The sequence below is a fragment of the Cervus elaphus genome, chromosome 18, assembly GCF_910594005.1.
Source record: "Cervus elaphus chromosome 18, mCerEla1.1, whole genome shotgun sequence".
Taxonomy (NCBI): Eukaryota; Metazoa; Chordata; class Mammalia; order Artiodactyla; family Cervidae; genus Cervus; species Cervus elaphus.
Window position 1 is genome coordinate 84,266,149 of NC_057832.1, and position 19,354 is coordinate 84,285,502.

The window sequence follows — 19,354 nt, forward strand, 5'->3', positions numbered from 1 at the left end:
GGTTTTCCTTTCTAGTTCCCGTCCCCTGAGTGGGACACGGTCACTCCCGAAGCCAAAAACCTCATCAACCAGATGTTGACCATCAACCCCGCCAAGCGCATCACGGCACACGAGGCACTGAAGCACCCGTGGGTCTGCGTAAGTCGCACCAGCCCCGGACCACCCCCTAGCCTGTGGACCTTGGGCCCTCTCCTCGAATCCAGTGGGTTGGTCCTGTGGTCTCCTGAGGGCTATGTGGCTTGGGATGTGCTGGTGATTTAAAGGCCTCAGTCCCTGGGAGGACAAGAGCTCCATGAGAAGAGGAGGCGCAGTCCAGCATGTGAGGGGATGGAGTGGCAAGGAGGGTGAGGGCCAGGTGGTGGTGGGCACAGGTGGAGTGGACAGCCATAGGAGGTGATGGACTTGGAGATTAGGCAGGCAGTGGGGATAGGTGGCCTCCGACTGCAGTGAGTAGCTGGTAGCTCTTGGCTCAAGAGCCCCAGGGGTGCTGCTGCCCTGAGCCTCTCCCTGACCACCCCTCTTTTGAGCACCCCACTTGGGGACAAAGCTGGTGCCCCTCGGGGCTGCTTGCAATAACACCCTCCCTCGTTCCCTCCCCACAGCAACGCTCTACTGTGGCCTCCATGATGCACAGGCAGGAGACCGTGGAGTGCCTGAAAAAGTTCAACGCTCGGAGGAAGCTCAAGGTGAGACGCTGACCCCAGTGTGTGGCCAGGGTGCCCTGCCACGCTCACATGCTTGCCTACCCAGAGGCGCTGAGGGCCCCGCACTAGGGGTGGCTAGAGGGGTCCCAGCAGGCCTGGCAGGGGTCCTAGCCACCCAGGACAGGCTGCTCGTGGGTGAAATCTAGACCAGATGTGTCAGGTGGACTTGGTCCCTTCCATGGCAATGACACCAAAGGTGCCCAGATGTCGGGTGGCCCCTCCTCAGTCTCCCACGCTGCCCGTGAGGTGTTCCTCGGGCTCCCCAGTGGCAGGGGGCTGGGAGGCATGCCCTGTGGTCGGTCATGCTGTCTGGGTGGGAGTGAGCTGAGACACTTCTGACCCGGGGCACTTCTGGTCAGGAGAGCAGCCAAGCTCTGCGGCTCAGAGGGGCAGGAGGGAGGGGGCCCTGGGCACAGAGGCCACTGGGCACCAGGCCCGTCCTGCCTACAGGCTGCTGTGTGCTGAGGGCGCATGTTCAGGCCTGACCGGGCCCCTGGCTGCTATGCACGCACCTCTCAGGGAGAAGAAGCGCTGTGGGGAGAGGCAAACCCCCAGCCTCAGTGCCCCCAGGGGTCCTGAAGCACTTTAGAAGCTTGGTTTGCTGGATAGTTTAGGGCCCAGGAGAGGTCACTGTTAATTCTGCATGAGGTGACTTGTCTGAGTGCAGCTGGTGGGCGTGTAGAACTCTTGGCTCTCTAAGAGACCTTGACCCCAGGTCTGGGGGTTGTGGAGGGAGGGGGTCTCCGCCTGGCCTCAGCCGTGTGTCTCTCTCCAGGGTGCGATCCTCACCACCATGCTGGCCACACGGAATTTCTCAGGTGAGAACAGCCATCTCCAGGAGCAGCAGGCCTGCGGTGGGAAGCCTGGGGAGTGACCCGCCACCAGCCGCCTGCCCCGTCTTCACCCCCACGGTCCCGTCCTCTGCTGCCGGCCCGGCCCGGCCCGGCCTTCCTCCCTCTGAGACCTTTGGGCCTCAGAGGAGGCCTGGGCTCTGGCTGGGCTCCCCCGAGGGCCCGTCCCTGCGTGTTGGGTCTGTGTCTGAGCTGCCTGCCGGCCGGGCCGCACTTCCGTGTATCTGTCCAGGTGTTGGTCGGCACCTCTGTGGCCTCGTTGTTGTCCTGAATCCTCTGAGCACCTGTTCTGTGTTGGGAGAGAGGGAGGCGAGAGGAGGCTCCGGACACGCTGGCTGGTGGCCGCCCGCTTGGGCACGAAGGAAGGGTGGGCAGGGCTGGGGGCGTGCTGCCGCTCCGAGGGTCTATCGGCGACCCTGAGGCCTCGGGACAGGGCAGGCCTAGCGGGGACAACGTCCCCCAGGCGGGGCTGCCGCCCCCTCGCTCTCCTGTGGCTTGTCTGTCGCCCGCAATGCTGGCGCGGGAGCGTCTGTGGTCGTCCTCGTTGTCCGTTTGCATCAGCACCCGCCCCCTCCTGTTACCTTGCTGTGATACTGTGCTGCCGGGCCGGGGGGCATGTTGTCACACCAATACTAATAGGACGTGTCCTGTCGCACGCCCGGCCGGGCACCCGGAAGGCCCCGCTGGGGTTTTCCAAGGAGAAAGGAGGCAAATGCTTTTCCCAATGTCAATCGGTCTCCATCTTGTTTTCACGCTCCTGTGAAAGGGGTTCTGGAACCATCCGTCACCTAAACTTTGACTCTAATCTTCTTCTGCTTCCTTTGTCTCTTCTCTTCCCTCACCTCGCCCACCCCTCGTCTGTGTCCGCCCCTCCCCTCGTCTCTAACCCGGTGCTAACAGTGGGCAGACAGACCACCGCTCCAGCCACAATGTCCACCGCGGCCTCCGGCACCACCATGGGGCTGGTGGAACAAGGTAGACGTCCCGCCTGTCGGCATGCAGCTCCCCTCGCTGCACGCAGCCGCCAGCAGGGCCTTGAGAGCCACCCCAGAGGCCCCGGGAGCCCCTGCTCCCGCCGTGGACACGCCCACAGAGCCCCCACCCTGGGCAGGGAGCCAGCATCCATGTCCCAGCAGCCTCACCTGTTATAGGAGGGGCCAGCCGAGGTGACCCCCGAGCCATGTCACCCTGCGTGCATTTGACTGAATTCCCTGGTCCTGATTCCTGAGTCTGGGGGTCGGGAGACCCCCCACTCCACTTCTGGTCTGAGCCCTTTGCTGTCTGAGGCTCACTCCCCACTTGTCCGTCAAGACCCTATTTAGAAAGACAAGGAGCCTCTTTCTGGGGCTGCTGCTGGGGGGGTTGAATCCTGAATGGGAGCCCTGGGGAGAAGGGCATGGGCAGAGACTGTGCCCCATGAGAGCCCACTCGCCACCCCATCCACCCCGGACTTGGCCTCTACCTGCCCTCAGGAACGTGCCCTGTGCTCCCGGCCGCTCATACGGAGCCAGTGGTCCGTACTGAGTCTCAAACACGTATGTCTGCCCTGTGAGTCTCAAGACGTGGCCCTTGGCCTCCCAGGGAGTGACTTTAAAGACCTCCTCTTGGGTTCCTTCTATGAGGCCCCTCACCTCGTCCCCAGCCCATGAGGGGAGAGGCAGAGTCTGTGAAGGGCAGACTTTCCAGGGAGTCACCCGACTGTGACCTTGGCCAGACCCTATGAGGCTAGTGGACCCCAAGACCTCCTAGGAAGCCCATGGCCCCAGCCCAAGCTGAGGGTGGCACGAACTTAGCGGGGTGGAGCTGCAGCTGAGGGCCAACCAGGTGCTCCCCAGACGGGGTTGTGTGGCTAGAAGAAGCCCTCTCTTCCTGCCACTGCCTCAAGTGTCCGCGGGGACAGGGCAGATGCCCAGCTGCTCCCAGGCCTAGGCCCTTTCTTCCCTACATGTCCAGCCCGGCTCTTTTCCCCTGACCCTGCAGGATGCGCAGGCCTGCCTGCCCACCCAGAGGACCCCAAGTGCTGCCTCCTGGGGTGCTCAACGCAGGGCCATCCTGGGTAGGAGGGTCCACGCTCCTCCTGTGAGCCCAGTGGACAGGTCCAGAGGGCCGGCCTTCGGGGGCTGTCCTGAGTCAGCTTCATTTTCTGGGCCTTTCTGGAGCACCTGGGGGGAGGGGGGGCAGAGGGGCAGGGAACGGGGAGACTAGGGGCTCCTGGTGAAGACCGGGGGCGGTGAGTGAGGCAGGCGCCTCTGAGCCGCCCTCTGCCCGGGGCCCCCGCCTGCACTGCCCGCTGCCTGCAAGGGGATGTGGGGCGTCGGTGCATGAGGCCGCGAGCATGTGCGGCTCCGCCCCGGGCGCCAGGGGCCGCTGTGTCCTGCGGTGGTCCGTGCATGTGGACGGAGCCCAGCATGGCTGTCCGTGAGTGACGAGCTAGGGGACGAGGTATCGGCTGGGCCCTGTGGGCTGAGCCCTCACACCCCGGCTAGGGCAGCCCACCTCAGCCAATGTGCTGGACCCAGGAGACATGGCGGGTGAGGGGGCTCAGTCCCGGGGACGTTGCTTCTCTGTGGATGATGGCCTCTGGGGTGACATAGAGCACTCGGCCAGTGGAAGACTGGGTGTCTGTAGGTCTTTTGCAGTTCATCAAAGCATCCTGGTTGGTCCCACTTGGCCTTCACCGAGAGGAGACCCAGGCAAACTGCTGGGGTGCAGTGACGGCGTGGCCCTGAGGACCCGGGGCGGGGTAGGGCAGAGGGCCGCTGTTTGTCTCCCCGGGGGTCTAGGGTTCCTGGTTGGTTCACCTCAGTTCCCGCCGCATAGTAATGAATTTGACTTGAGAAGATACGAAGATACTCCCTATGCCTTCAACCACTAGTGTAAATGGAAGTCAACAGGATCCTGGTTAATCTCAGCCAGAGATGTGAATTTCTAGGGAACGTGGCGGCCAGGAGCTGTGGTCAGGATGGGGGCAGCTGTGTGTCCAGACATGGAGGTCTGGGGATTCCCAGGGAGGAGCATGTGGGAGTCAGTTCAAAGAACAGGTGTCTGCTGCAGGCTTCCCAGAGCCTGGGCCATGGTGTGGTCTGTGTCCCCAGAGGGATGGCTTTTAGGGAGCAGAACTGGTACTGTCTTGAATAGCATGGTCTGGAGTGTGGGTTCTGACAGAATCAGGGACTGAAGGGGACCCTCCTAAGACCCAGGGCTGTCCCAGGGTCTCCATCTGTCTCCACCCAGGCTCTGATGCACGGGCCCCCTTTCCTGCCCAAGGGGAAGCCCAAGGCACAGCTGATTCCACCTCCACCAGGGCCCTGAGCGGGCCCTGGCTGGACTTCTCAGACTGCCACTGGCCTGTGCTGGTTTTGAAGAGCTGGCCGGGAGTGCCGCTGATCACTGCTATGTGGCACTGGGAGGTGACTCTCCCCAGACTGCCCACCCTAAGTTGGGGGCTGGAGGTCAGTTTGCTCACCTGCTCAGCTCTCACGACAAGTGCCTTCAAGATGGGGTGGGCGCCACTTTCCTTCAGGCCTGTCTGGCCAGCTGGTTGGCCAGCACAGACAGGGTCCCTGGGCTCTTCGACCACAGCAGGACTCCCACTTCAGGGGCGGTGGCACCCTCCCTGCGCACTGGAGGTGGGGAAGGGAGCAGAGAGGTGAGGTCAGCAGGAGTGTCCTGCTGCTCAGGAGTCAGGCTTTTGGCCCTGGAGGCTCAGGAGTTCCTACATCTGACGGGCTTGGCGGTTCCTCCGTGGTGAGTTACAGGGAGGCAGACGTGGCTGCCACCAGGGGAGGTTTTCCAGCGTCTCCCCCGTAGAAGTGAGATGTGGCCCCAGATGCCTGCAGGGCAGGGCTGCCCAGGCATCAGGGTGTGATCCTGAGACCAGCCTCACCAAGTGAGGCCTCTCCCTTGGGAGGATGAACTGCAGAGTGGCCAGGCTGGGGGGACAAGGAAAGGCCCGTGGTCCCTTCACTCACTGGGATCCTGTGGTGCTTCTCAGGGGGTGAGGCCCACCAGATAAGAGGTGAGGCCAGGAGTCCGGCTTTTCATTAAACTTTGCCCCGTGGATCCTAGGAGGAAAACGAGGGTATTGGGGGGCTACTGGGGAGGAAGCCTGGGGACTGAAGCTGCGCCCAGTGTTAGCGGTTCTCTGATGACCCCACAGGGCCCTCTGGCTGGGGACAGTCATCTGTGTCCCCATACAAAGTCCAGAGGCCACCTGGACAGGAAAAGGCCATCAGCAGGTGGGGGCCCAGCAGCCGGGGACTGGGCTGGCCACCCTACTGGGGACCTTGATTAGTGGTTCTCAAACTGAAACAGCATCAGGATCCCCCAGAGCAAATGAACAATTAAACTGAGCCCACCCAGGAGGTCTGGGGCTGGCCCAGGCTATGTGATGCAGATGTTGCTGGTGGGGAGTGGGCCCATTTTGATAACCGCTGCATCCCTCTGGGTCTGAGTGCCTGTCTTTCTGATGTGCCGTCGGAGTCAGTGGTCTCCGGGGATGTCCCCAGCAGCAAATTGCCCCCCGCAGACCTGCTGGGGCTCCCCGGTCCCTCTAAGCAGGCAGCCCCCACTTCAGGGCTGGTTAGCCAGAGCTTTCGGAGCCGGCCATCGGGGCTGTGCCACCTTCTTCCGGGGCAAGGGACCCTGCCCCTGGCGTCTGACCCGGGCTGCTTCTCTAACCTGCACCGGCCGTCCTGGGGCACCGCTTGGCGTAAGCGTGGGCAGGGCGGGCGAGGCAGGAGCCGCTGAATCCCGGGCTGCAGACTTGCGCTCCCTGCCTGAACCTCTACAAATCTTGTTTTCTCTCTCTCTTCCTTCCTTCCTCATTCCCTCTCTTCCCCTCCTCACCTTTCCTTTTCCATAAGGTAAGCTGACTTCTTCTTCTTCTTCTTTTTTTTTTTGTTTAAGTTCTATGATTAAAACTACCCCTGTGAAGGGGCAGGCGCTGGAGGCTGAGGACCTGTGGGGGTGTGGCAGGTCAGGGCCTCTCAAGTCAGTGCACAGAGAGGCGGAGTTGCAGAGCGGGCCATCCTGACCTCTTGGGTGGGGTGGAAGGTTGGGGTGAGATGGGCCGTCTGCTGTGCATCTGAGAGGTGGTGAGACCCTGGGGTGTAGGTGGTCTTTTGGACCCTCCCCCAGGCGTGTCCTCCTCTTGCCCTCACTCAGAGCTCAAAGTCCTTGGTGGATGGGCACGGAGGCCTGTGTTGGCCCTGTCAGTGCTGCCAGAGCAAGGCCAAGAAGTGGCCCAAGGCCGGGGCTGCTGGTGGGGCTAGGAGGGAAAGCGAGGCTGCCCTGTGTGTGTGCTCTGAACCAAGAGGCATGGCCTGGGGCCTGGCCATAGGGGCAGAGCTCTGAGCGCTGTCTGCTGAGGGAGGGGGTCTGGGAGGCTGAGAGCAGGCAGGCACCTGGGCTTGGGACAAGTCCCTTCCTATGTGGGTGGCCAGCTACAGCCTGCTTATCCCTGCCTGAGGACATGGAGAATCACCGGGAGGTGCCCACCACCCCAACCTGTTGCCCTGTCCTGCGTTTTCATCTGGGGCGAGGGCAGTGCCTGCCCTCCTTTTGGGGGATCCCACGGTTTCAGGTGGGAGAAGTCTTGTTGTCCTCCGAGGTCATGGGCGCGGGCTGGGGGAAGCCCCTGTCCTGGGGACGAGGGTCCTCAGGCAGCCCTGGCCAGGCTGCCCACAGGGTGGCCCTGCTCAGCATTGGGTACAGACCCGCTCTGTCCCCAGCGGGCCCCAAGTGGCAGAAGCCACCCAGCCTTGGGACCTGGGGTGGCCCGCTCACTCAATCTTGGGGACCTGGGCTCCTTGCAGGCGCCCAAGGTTGCCTCACGGCAAAGGGGTGGGCTGCAGTGGGAGCCAGGCCCCTCACTCACCATGTCTGTTTCCTCCAATGCAGCAGCCAAGAGTTTACTCAACAAGAAAGCAGACGGAGTTAAGGTAAGGCACCGGCTCGGCCCAGGGGGCAGTGGTTGGCCCCCTGCCCCAGCCTGCGGCGTGGCCCAGCCCCCAAAGCTCCTCTGGGCCTCCCCCGTCTCGAGGAAGGGGTGTGAGCCCTCATTCTCTCCCTAATGGCCTCTCTTCCTCTCTCTGCAGCCCCAGACGAATAGCACCAAAAACAGTGCCGCTGCCACCAGCCCCAAGGGGACGCTTCCTCCAGCCGCCTTGGTACTGAACCCCTCTGCCCCTCACTTCCTGGCCATCCTTTCCTGTGCCCCGGCTGTGTGGTGGCCACTGTCAGGAGGCCTGGGGTAAAGCCAGGGTCTGGCTCCCAGCCTGTCTCTTGACAGATAACACCTAGCCTTTCTAGCCCCTCTGCCCTGGGATGTGGGGGTGAGGGAAGACCCCAGTTCATGCAGTGCCAGGGAACCCATCTTGGATGCAGCGGGCAGGCCCCTGCTGACTTGTGGTCAGCAGTGGGAACCATCAGGGGTCCAGTGAGACTGAGACCCAGGGTCTGGGCATCAACCTGGATTGGTTCCTCTGCCCTCAGGAGGCTGGCCGGGAACTCAGCGGGGGCTGGCTCTGCAGGGGGAGTGGTTCAGGCTGCGGGTGGGGACAGACTGCCAGCCCCTCTCCTGGGTGCTGCAGGGATGCAGTGTCTGGGAGGGGCGGGTTTTGGTTTCTCCCTAGGGAGAATGGATGAGCCTGGCTTTAGCTTCAGAGCCCGCCCAGTGATCTGGAGGGATACAGGGGCCCCTTGGCTTTCCCCCGTCACAGGCTAGCAGTGGCTGTCGGGTCTAGGGCAGTGTCAGCCATGGTGTTCCCCATCAGAGTCCGTGTCCTACAGGGCCGAGGTGGGTACAGGGAGACACGCTTCTATGGCTGTGCAGGCCTGTGGCTGCCGGGAGGGTTCAGGGTTTCCCCTGATGGGGAGGGGTGGGTAGACATGAGATCACAGGGACCCACCAGCTCCAGCTTTCATCTGGAGGGTCCTGTCCAGGGGACGGAGCCGCTGGTGCAGGGCTGTGGCCAGTAGCATGGCCCTCCTGCCCAAGTGTCTCATGTAGAGCAGGCAATCCCAAGAGGTTGCGGTTTGTTGGTCCACAGGTCCCGAGTTTGCTGAAAGTACACTTGGTGGCCCCACGGGCCTCAGGCCCTGCTTCTGGGACTGAGCCCTGGACTGCCCGTGGGGAGGCTAGCTTTGCCAAACGGAGATCCACAGCGAGTGCAGGTGTGGGGAGTGGCCTTGGCCCAGGAGGGGAGGGTCCCACACGCCGGCCTTGCAGCCAGCCCCGTCTCGGACCCGTCCATCCCACGTGCCACCCCCACTCCATGACATCTTCAAACCTGTGCCCTGCCCATGCCGGGCAGGGGGTCCAGCAGCAAAAGCAGAGGGCAGAGCGCCCGAGGAAGGGACCCCAGCGTGCGGCTCTCACCCCCGCCCTCAGCCCCACTCTCTCCATAGGCCTCCGGCCGCTGGTGCCCTGGAGGCCCCGGGCTGGTCTGCTTGTTCCATCCACATTGCCCCAGGTCCCTCTCCAGCTGCTCCGCTCCCTGCTGGCCATCTGCCTCCATCCTGCTCTGCTGCTACCCTCTCCTCTCCTCTCCCAGGCTCCTGCTGGGGGGGGCCTCTGCTCTCCTCCTCTTCTCACTGCACTCTTTCCTTCCTCTGTGCTTCCTTCTTCTGTAGGAGCCTCAAACCACCGTCATTCATAACCCAGTGGACGGGATCAAGGTACTGCACGTTCCTCGCCACCCTCTCGGGGGCGTCTGCTCAGCCGGGAGGCAGACCCCCGGCCCTGGGGAAGGTCTGGGATGTTGACCCTGGGGAAGCATTTGTGCCGAGACAGGTGTACTGTGACCCGCCCCCCTCGAGGCAGGACAGAGCCCCCAAGTCCACGGGCTGCTCCTTTGGGGAAAAGCCCCAGGTGCCGCCCTTGGAGGCACGGTTGTACCAAGTCCCCGGCAGACACGGGAGCCTGGGCTTCCTCCCTCCTGAGCAGGGTCCGCTTCTCAGACCCTCTCCATCCTGCCCTGGGGGTGGCCAGGCCCAGCCTGGTCAGGAGCAGCCGAAGGCAGGGACCACTTCAGAGGCTCAGAGTGCCAGAAAGAGCCTGGGTGTCCTTCGTAGCGTGCGGCCAAGGTCTGGGTGTTCCAGGGGAGAAGGGCTGAAGGGGGCTGCCCTGCGTGCCCCTCGAGTGTGGGGCCAGGAGGAGGAGGGCAGCACAGACCCTCCTGCCCTCACCTGTTGCTCACCTCTGCCCGCCGCGCCCAGTGCTTCCCGCTGAGCTGACCCCTCCCCTGCTCCTCCTCTCTGCTCTGGCATCAGCTCCCATCCCATCAGCATCTTCACTCTGCGGCCAGGGAAGGGGCTGGCTTTCTGGGGTGGTGGGAGAGCTGGGTGGGGAGCCCAGCTGCATTTCTAGGACCTCACTACCTTACCCCCACCCAGACTCCCCCTGGGCCTGAGATCCTCAAAGGGTCCCCACATATCCTGGCCACAGACCAGGACGGGGGTGCTATGGGCCACTGCATTTGAGCTGACCCAGCCTCGAGGTACTAGGAAGAGCCTGGGCGTCCACTGTGACTCAGGCCAGGGATAGGTGTTCCTGGGACCCAGTGTCTGGGGTTGAGGGCCCTGCTTTCCCTGCATGGGGCCTTGAGACAACATTCTGTGATGTGGGCCCTGATCTTACAACCTGTAGATGCCCCATTTCTGGCCCAGGGCCCAGAGCAGTGTCTAGTAAGGAGGTTGGTGGGGGGGAGGTTCCTTGGGGACCCTGTTAAGATGTTTCTTCTGAGAAGCAACCAAGCTTTCTGGGAACTCGGTCACAGGTGGACGGCATCTGGTTTTGTATCTGAAGGGCAGCAAGCCAGGGGTGAGGGAGGAGATGCTGGGGCTACCTCTCTGCCCTTCAGGCCACCTGAGAGGTAAAGCCAGGCCTGGCTGGATGGCCCAGGCCTGGGGAGGAGGTATGGTGCTGCTGCACTCTGACTGGCCAGGTCAAGTTTCCTGAGGAAAGCTACTGGAAGCTCTGCCCTGCCTGCCAAAGTGGGCAGGCTGTGGATGCTTTCCTGCTTCCCCAGGAGTCTTGGAATTAAAAAAAAAAAAAAAAAAACCAAAACAGTTTTTATCTTGTTCAAGAGTGTCTTCTGAGCATGCTAATCTTTCCACTGGGTGTGTCTTGTTGGCAGAAGGGGAGTTGGGGTCCTCAGCTGTTGGGGACGTGGGTGGCTCAGCCTGGAAATGGGTGACCCCTGGGCCTGGCATGAAGCTCTGTTGCTGCCGGTGGGTTTCTGGGAGTGGGGCCTGGGCCCCGTGGGGGCAAAGGCCACATCCTGACCCGCTGCCTCCCTCTGTCTCCCCAGGAATCATCCGACAGCACCCATACCACTATAGAGGATGAAGACACAAAAGGTATCCAACCTCCCCACCTGTGGGGCTGGTGGGCAGGCCACTGGTGGGTGGGGAGCTGGGACAGCAAAGGCCACATCTTGCTGACTTGTTGATGAGGGGCTGACTTGTTCAGGGCTACAGCCCCACCTGAGCCTGGGTATGGACTGGCGCTGGGCGGTCTTGGGCAGAGCATCCAAGCAGAGCCTGGCAGACCTGAGCACCCTGACCAGCGAGGAAGCCACTGCCCGGGATGGGATGGTTCTCTGCAGGGGCCCCCAAGTTGCTCCGGGAGCTGTGTACCCAGTTTCTATGGTTGAATTTGCTGTTTCTTCTCTCAAAGGTCCTTAAACCTGTGCCTACCCAGCTGGCAGTTGATACGCGGATGGGCAGCAAGGGGCATTTCCTGGGCTCATTGCTGGGGGGCAGGTTGCAGAGACATGTGCCCTGTTCCCCACTCAGGGATCCCAGGCTGAGCTGGCTCTGGCTCTGTCTGTGCCCCACCAATGCCCCAGGGTGCCTGGCGCTGTGTGCTCACCCTGGCACCCCTCTTCCACCCTCAGCTTTCTCAGCTGCCCCAGGGAGGGATCTGGTCTCCATTCCATCTAGGCCAGGTGACCGGCCCCCACCTGGGGAGCCCGCCTCTCGGCCTCACTCTGTGTAGATGAGCACTGAGCCGGCGGTGGCCGCTCTGCCAGTTTGGGAGATGCAGTGATCCTGTCCTGAGTATGCCCCTTGCCCTAGAGTGGAAGCGAACGAGTGCAAGGCTTTGGTCTCTGGATGTAGGGCGAGTGGACATTTGTGTGATTTCCCCAGACTGCGGGCCCTGAGCCATCGGCATGGAGCTTGGAGGTCACACAGATCTCCCCCAGGCCCTGTTCTTGGACGTCTGCCCTCACCCCAACCGGGCAGGGGCCTGAGATGGCCCAAGACTGCAAGAGCCCGGGGGAGAGGACCAGCCAGCCAGCCTCATGCCAGCCCCTTGTCTGGCTGGGAGACGGTCAGCAAATGCCTGAGGGGCCTCAGCCTCATGCCAGCCCCTTGTCTGGCTGGGAGACGGTCAGCAAATGCCTGAGGGGCCTCATGGGGCAGGGGCCGGGGGCATCTCAGCCTCAGCTATGCCATCTGTCATGTGCAGAGAAGCCCCAGTGGGCTCAGGCCTGCCCTCTGCTGTTCCCGGCGGGCACTGTACACAACCCTCCAGCCTTGCAGGTGGCCCTGTGTCTTCCTCACACACCTGCTGTGATCTCACAGCCCTGGGCACACGGGGGTGATGGTGCCCCAGAAGCCCTGGACCCCACCGTGTGATTCTCTAGCTTAGCCTCCTCTCATCCTCCTGCACCCCCTCGTCTGTCCTGCGTGTGCTCACCTGTCTGTGTTCACGTCTCGTCTGTCTGCCCAGCCCCCAGGGTCCCTGACATCCTGAGCTCCGTGAGGAGGGGCTCGGGGACCCCAGAAGCTGAGGGCTCCCCGCCCTGCCCGTCTTCGGCTCCCATTAGCCCCCTGCCCGCCCCATGTAAGTAGCCGGGCCCTGCTGCTGTGGGGGTCTCCTGGAGGGGCCTGCAGCTTCTCTGAGGGGACGCTCGAGGGCCAAGGGCCAGTCGAGCTCGGGCACCAGCCTGCCCCTCACAGCCCCCCAAAGCAGCTCCCCAGCACCTCTGCCCCTCAAGCCTGCCTCCATGCGGGCCTTCTCCACTGGCCTGGGGGTCTCAGGGCCGGGGCTCCTTGGTGCTGAGACAGGCCCTGGGGCGGGAGAGAGCGGGAGGCCTGCTTCCTCTCCACCAGTCTGGCCCGCCTCCTCCTCACGTATCTGCTCCTGTCCACCCCAGCCCCCAGGATCTCTGACATCCTGAGCTCCGTGAGGAGGGGCTCGGGGACCCCAGAAGCCGAGGGCCCCCTGCCCACCCCATGTAAGTAGTGCCGCAGGCCTGCTGCCTCTGCTGCCAAGTGGCTCCTGCATCCTGCCATGCACGGCCTCAGCTGCCCCTGGGCCGGGCTGCCGAGGCCTGGCTAACTGTCCAGCCTGGCTGGGCGTCGGGGCGCACGCGCTAACTCTGCAAGGCAGCTCTCCCCTGGCTCCCCTGCCCCCACCTCCCACACGGCTCCCTGCACTGCTGTCCAGCCCCAGACCTCACCCCCTGAGGGTCTCCCAGACCCGGAGCAGCCATGTATCCTGCCTCTTGGGCCATGGGCCGTGGCCTTGTCAGTCACGCTGACTTCATATGGGCCCCACACCGGGCATCCAGGCACGAGGAGCTGTTAGAGAAATCCTCTCGACCACAGGCCTGTGGGTTTCAAGGGAGAAGAAAGGGCCCAGCCTCCCTGCAGAACTGGTTTTCCAGAGGGGCCAGGCGTTCTGCACACTCCTCCACACACCCATCCCGTCCTCACCTGGGGGCGCCCACCCCGGGCCTGTCCCACACGGGACTACTCTCTCCTCTCCCGGGCCAGGCTGCCCTTCCATGGAAGGCACCCTCTGCCCACAGCAGCTTTCCCCACCCCCACCTGGTCAGACAGGTGCAGCTGCCTGAACATCCCTGAAGCTTCCCCCTCATCCCCCTCGCCCCTCTCTGTCACCCCTGTCCCTCACGTCCCCCTCCACCCCCCACATCCCTTCTCCATCCCTTTCTGTCCCACATGTCCCTTCATGACCCCTCCATCCCCCCCACTCTCTCTGGCTTGGCTCATCAGCCCATAGGTTTTCTCTCCTGCGTGTCCCCCGCCTGCCTCGTGTTCACGTCTCGTCTGTTCCACCCCAGCCCCCAGGATCTCTGACATCCTGAACACGGTGAGGAGGGGTTCGGGGACCCCAGAAGCCCAGGGCCCCCCACCCTGCCCGTCTCCGGCTCTCCCAGGCCCCCCACTCACCCCGTGTAAGTAGCACCTTGAGTGGCCCCGCTGGCTGCTCCTGGGGGCTCTCGGGTGTGGAGACCTCCAGCTGCGATGCGCCATCCCCTGGCTCTGGGAAGGGGTCGGCTCCTGGGTGGGGGACCCAGGGAATTCACACGAAACTGCTCTTCGGCTAAAGATGCGCACCTGTGGGGAGAGAAGCCTCCGCTCCCAGGGGCTGTGAGCTGCAGGTTTCTTGGATAGTGGTAGTGAGGATGGGGGTGCGTGCCGTCTGGGGTCGGCCCTGGCTGGTGAGTCTAGGGCTGGGGGGCGGGCTGGGGGCGGGCGCTGGGCTGGGCCGCCTCCCCGGGCAGGGAGGAGCCACCGCGGCTGTCTGCAGCCCGTCTGCCGACTGCTCACCAGTATCGCTTACAGGGATGGATGACATCCCAGGGCAGCAGCCACCCCCTCCTCCAGGGAGACACCGAGCTCTCAGAGGCGAAGCTGCTTCGGGGCTGGGGGGCCGGGCATGGCGGGGGAGAGGCTGGGTGAGTGCTTGGCTGTGGGGGTGCCGACCCCTGCCAGCCATGCCTGGGGACCAGGGCAGGGGTGGGTGGGTAGGAGGGAAGCCGTGGGAACAGAGGGGGAGGCTGGGGGTGGGGGGCTGTGGCCTGAACTCAGGCTCTGCTAGAGGAAGTGGAGATGCGTCTCAGAGGTGAGAGAGCAGAGTCTCGCTGGTGGGCACACAGCGGAGCCTGTGCCGGTCCCCCATTGTACGGGGTCTTATTCAAGTTTAGAGGCCTCTGTGTCCCCCAAATCCAGGATCCTCCTGGACCCTAGTTTCACAGATAACGAAGCTGAGGGTAGCAGATGTGGAGGGTTGTGTCCAAGGGGTCCTCTGCAATGTGACCCTGGCCCAAGGCCAGGACCGACCTTTGGGGCACGCCCGGCCCAGGTGGGGAGCTCCGAGGACAGGCTGAAGGAGTGGGGGAGGGGGAGGCACAGCACAGGCTTGCCCCTTTAGGGGTCTGTCCTGAGCCTGACTCGGGAGGTGGGGCCGCAGAAGGGGCTGTCTGTGACAGGATTGAGTGGAGGGGACCTTGGGGCCTGGATGCCTGGCACGTGTGGCTGGGCCTACAGGGTGCAGGGGAGGGCGGAGCGCTGGGGGAGGGGGGCACCCAGGGGAGGGGTGGCCCCATCAGTGTCCCTTAGACTTACCTCCTGCCCTCCCACCTGGGGTTCCCAGCAGGGTCCTGGGTGAAGGGAGGCAGGTGGGGCCAGCCTGGAGAAGGGACTTCTGAGTGGCCACTTCGAGGTGAGTTCTGGCACTCCGTGGGCCAAGTGGAATGGCCCCCCCGGACCAGGGACTGCCCCCACTGGCGCAGAGGTCCGGCTGCAGGGGGCCATCCTTGGGCTGGGTCATGGGCAGCCTCCTTTCCCGGGAGCCAGCTCTCCAGCTGTCTCAGTGGTAAACGGGTTGGTGCCCGCCCTGAGTTCTCCATAATCGGGGATTATGCACAATCCAGGCTGATCCTGTGCAGCTGCCTCTCTGCTGTGGCTGGGGATGTCCTGGTGCCCCTGCAGCTACTTGGGGTCCACCAGGGGTCACTAGGGTCCTCCTAGACCCTTTGCTAGTGTCTGGGCCTCCCTGGCCTATTAGCTCTCCCCAAGAGAGCCAGAGTGGATGCAGGGCTACGGTTCAACTTTGGGACTTCTCCCAAGCCAGACCATTTCTGGAGTTGCCTGGTGGGGGCAGCTTGTCCTTGATAACCAGCCCTCCCCCCACCCCACACCCCACACACAGGAGTCCCTTTATGTGGTGTGTTACCTGGGGAGGCAGGATTGTTCTGTATGGCAAGGAAGGAGAGGCCAGAGTCCTTCCATGGGTTAGGAGCGTCTGGCTCATTCCTGGGCTGTGGGTGGGCTTGTGCAACCTCAGCTTTCCCATCTGCAGAATGGACGTGGGTGCTGTTTCTCAAACTTCAGACTTCACAATGTGTTTTGTGACCTTAGAGTTCTATTTACTTAATACTTTCTTTTTACACCAACTCCATTTTTAATTACAATTCATTTAAAAATACTCAACATTACCTCATCAAGTGGAAAATTCGGCCACTTACCATGGTGCAGTAGGATGGCCGTAAAATCAGAGTGCTTGGGGAAACAAAACAGAAAAAACGGTCTCTTAATTCCAGCTGCGAGGTTGTCGGCTGAGGGCTCACGTTGGGAGGGGAGACAGCTCACACTCTCTGTCAAGAGGGGGATTGACGAGTGTCTGGGAGGTCGGGATGTGTAGATATCCCCTCAGCGAGATTAGCAGGATGGCCTGGAGCTGACAGAGTAGCTCACAGTGGGAGGTGGGCGCTCTTGGGCAGGGGCTGGACGTGGTGCTTCAGGAAGGAGGCAGCGGGGTCCAGGGTGACCAGCCGCGCAGGGCAGGGACGGGAGGGGCAGGCGCCGGGTGCTGCCGTCAGACAAGCCCAGGGGCCCTGACCGTCGGGGTGGCATCTGGTGGGGGAGCTGGGCTGCAGTGGGAGATCAGAGACTGAGGCTTGAGGCCACTTCCAGGAAGATGACAGGTGAAGTGGGGGTGGATGAGGTCCCAGAGGAGAGGGCCACCCAGAATTGGGAAACGCCCAGGCAGAGGGCTGAGAGGTGGGCAGGCTGTGGAGGAAGTCCTGAGAGGGGAGAAACAGTGTTATGGGGTGGGCACAGGAGGAAGTGGGTGTGCCGAAGGAGGTGTGAAATATCCAGCAGGTGAGGACAGGGACCACCACATGTGTCTGTGTTGGGACAGAGCTCTGTGGGTGGATGGAGGCATCAGGGCAGCTGGTCTCCCTTCCTGAAGGCCAGCTTCCAGCGGGGGCCTGGGTTCTGCAGAGACAGCCTGAAGCCCAAACCCTGTTACATCCAGACATGGAGTTCTGTAAGAAACAAAAACAGGAAGCCGGCAGCAGCTCAGCCAGTGCAGAGAGACGGTCTCTTCTAGACAGGGGAAGCGCATGTGTGCTGGCAGGTTGGTGTGTGCACATGCAGTGCAGACACACACACACGTACGCACCCACGTGCATGAAGGGGCACATATACACACATGCGCATGCATTCCCTGAACCTCTCGGGTGTCACAGAGCTCGCCCAGCAGCCACTGTCCAGAGCCGGTGCCGCACGACCCAGGCTCCCAGCTCACACACGGGCACGCCCCCGCTCGCACGCAGCATCTCCTGCTGTGGGCTCTGTCCACTTCCCATCTGAGCGCCTGGGAGAAGGGAACACCCAGACCGCTGAAGGTGCTGATGGGAGGGCCTGGGGCACATGCACCCTTTGGGAGCTGGCAACCCGCGCTCTGGGAATGTAGGCCATGGATCAACTCACACGTGTGCTGAGCCCAGCTGCACTGGCAGCTGGACACTGGAGAGCGATAGATGCCCGTCACTGGGCTTGGTTGAGCGGGGATGCGCATCCACAGGAGTGGCCCTGCAGAGCGCCTGTGGTCCCCACGTACTGCGGGGAGCGGAGGGGACACAAGCACCCATGTGAGGGTGCACAGATGCGTGGCTGGCATGGCCGTGACTGGGGAGGGGGCTGTGGAGAGGACTGGGGTGCTGCCTTTGGTGCTCTTCCTGGGTCTGGGTTTTACTGCTGGCGTGTTATTGTGTTATGGAATCACCATGTCTGGGTGTGTCCGTGGCTATGTGCACACGCGCGTGTGTGTGTTTCCTGTGTGCCTTTGGGTGTCGATGTATCTGCACAGGAGTGGTTTAGCACCTAACTCAGGATGGTACTTCTTTGGGGAGAGTGAGTGAAGAACCAGATTCAGGGGAACACAGGCACCTGCATCTTTCTTTGGCAGCTCTTCTCTCTGTGGAAGAAATCTTAAAGCAAATATGAAAATTGTTCAGATGTGAACCAGCAGGGTGTGGGTTATATTATTCTTTGTGCTTCTTCCACGTGTTTAAAATATGTAGCCTGAAAATAAATGGTAGTTAAAGAGATAAAGGGGGGCCCCCAGGCGAGCACCCCAGGGACTGGGTTTGTCTAGGACCAGAGGTCAAGTGGGCAGTAACCTGGAGAAGGCTGCCGGCCCAGGGCCTCAGGTGGAGGGTGCAGGATGGAAGAGTGGTCCTGGGGCCCAGGACCACAAACAGGTGGAGGCAGGAGGAGGTGGGAGGCCAGCCGGCAGTCTGTGGGCTTCCATGGAGAGAAGGCGGTGAGGCCCACGCTCAGCTTTCCACTGGGCTCTGCTTCCTGGCCTTCGCACAGAGGCCTGGCCTGCAGCCTCCGGTCCCCTCCCTGCTTTGTGAGCCGACCCCTAGTGGACACCTGCCCCCCAAGGAGCTGTCAGGTACACGGAGGACTAGAGAGCAATGCCTGGGGAGCAGGAGCCAGGAAGGCTGGTCACGGTGTCACAGGGTCATCCCCTGCTGAGGGCCCAGAGCATGTAGCCGGGGGAACTGGGGATGCAGGGTGGTCGTGGCAGGCTTTGCTTCCCTGTCCTGCGTTTTCCAGACCGGTAGGGATATTGTATTTAAGACAAACAAGATGGAAGCTAGTTGGACTTGGAAACAGGGAAGCCGTGGGTGGCCTTGAAGGGAGCAGTCTGAGCTGGGCAGCCTTGGGATGGGGATGGGGGCTGGGTACTTTGCCCGGACCCTCCCGGGCGGGCACAGGTGGTGGGTGGGTCACTGGGCAGCTGTCTCCCCACAGCGCGGAAGCAGGAGATCATCAAGATCACGGAGCAGCTCATCGAGGCTGTCAACAATGGCGACTTCGAGGCCTACGCGTGAGTTGGGGCGCCCGGCCTGTCCTGGAGTGGGGCGGGTAGACCTGGAGGGCTTCCCCACAGGGAGGGGGCTGGATGGGAGCACCCGGTTCTGAGGGGCCCCTCCTCACCTGGGTCTGCCCCCCAGGAAAATCTGCGACCCAGGCCTGACCTCGTTTGAGCCTGAAGCCCTGGGCAACCTGGTTGAAGGGATGGACTTCCACAGATTCTACTTCGAGAACTGTGAGTGCAGGGCGGGGGGGGGGGGGAAGAGGGTGGGTGCCCCTGGAGAGCCTGCGGACCCCCAGTCAGGGGCCCAGGGAAGCCCTGTCCCCTCTGTGCTCAGGGTCAGCCAGCCACTTGTGCCACCCTCTGTGGCAGAAACCCCCAAGCCACAGGGATGAGGGGCAGGGACACATGGGGACAGGGAGGGGGAACCAGATGGTGCTCTTGGGGGAGGAGGCTGGGCTGGTAGAGGGGCTGGGTGGGGGGAGGCACAATGCTAAGCCCCTGCCCGCCCGCAGTGCTCGCCAAGAACAGCAAGCCGATCCACACAACCATCCTGAACCCGCACGTGCACGTCATCGGCGAGGACGCCGCCTGCATCGCCTACATCCGCCTCACACAGTATATCGACGGGCAGGGCCGGCCCCGCACCAGCCAGTCCGAGGAGACCCGCGTGTGGCATCGCCGAGACGGCAAGTGGCAGAACGTGCACTTCCACTGCTCGGGCGCGCCCGTGGCCCCGCTGCAGTGAAGGTGAGGCCCTGGGGAAGGGGAGTACAGCCCAGGGTGAGGGGGGCTGCAGCCTAGGGGTGGCGGCCAGAAGGGGTGGCCGGAAGGGGTGGCCCAGCAGGCTCCTGGGCATAAGG

General features: G+C 62.8%; 1 protein-coding gene across 10 annotated transcripts in view; it reads left to right on the forward strand.

The window, feature by feature from the left end:
* The window catches only part of CAMK2B (calcium/calmodulin dependent protein kinase II beta), a 92,677-nt gene that overhangs the window by 71,331 nt on the left and 1,992 nt on the right, over window positions 1–19,354 (forward strand). The window contains exons 10-23 of one of the 10 annotated variants that reach the window (XM_043872680.1): window positions 16–138; window positions 603–686; window positions 1,480–1,522; window positions 2,456–2,530; window positions 7,460–7,497; window positions 7,654–7,725; window positions 9,191–9,235; window positions 10,870–10,918; window positions 12,297–12,410; window positions 12,724–12,804; window positions 13,654–13,767; window positions 18,428–18,503; window positions 18,631–18,725; window positions 19,007–19,241. In XM_043872680.1, the coding sequence (XP_043728615.1) occupies window positions 16–138; window positions 603–686; window positions 1,480–1,522; window positions 2,456–2,530; window positions 7,460–7,497; window positions 7,654–7,725; window positions 9,191–9,235; window positions 10,870–10,918; window positions 12,297–12,410; window positions 12,724–12,804; window positions 13,654–13,767; window positions 18,428–18,503; window positions 18,631–18,725; window positions 19,007–19,239 (1,242 nt within the window). In that variant the 3' untranslated portion in view covers window positions 19,240–19,241. Of the gene's footprint in view, window positions 1–15; window positions 139–602; window positions 687–1,479; window positions 1,523–2,455; window positions 2,531–7,456; window positions 7,498–7,653; window positions 7,726–9,190; window positions 9,236–10,869; window positions 10,919–12,296; window positions 12,411–12,723; window positions 12,805–13,653; window positions 13,768–18,427; window positions 18,504–18,630; window positions 18,726–19,006; window positions 19,242–19,354 lie in introns of all 10 variants that reach the window. The other 9 variants (XM_043872683.1, XM_043872681.1, XM_043872684.1 and 6 more) reach the window with 9 other exon arrangements.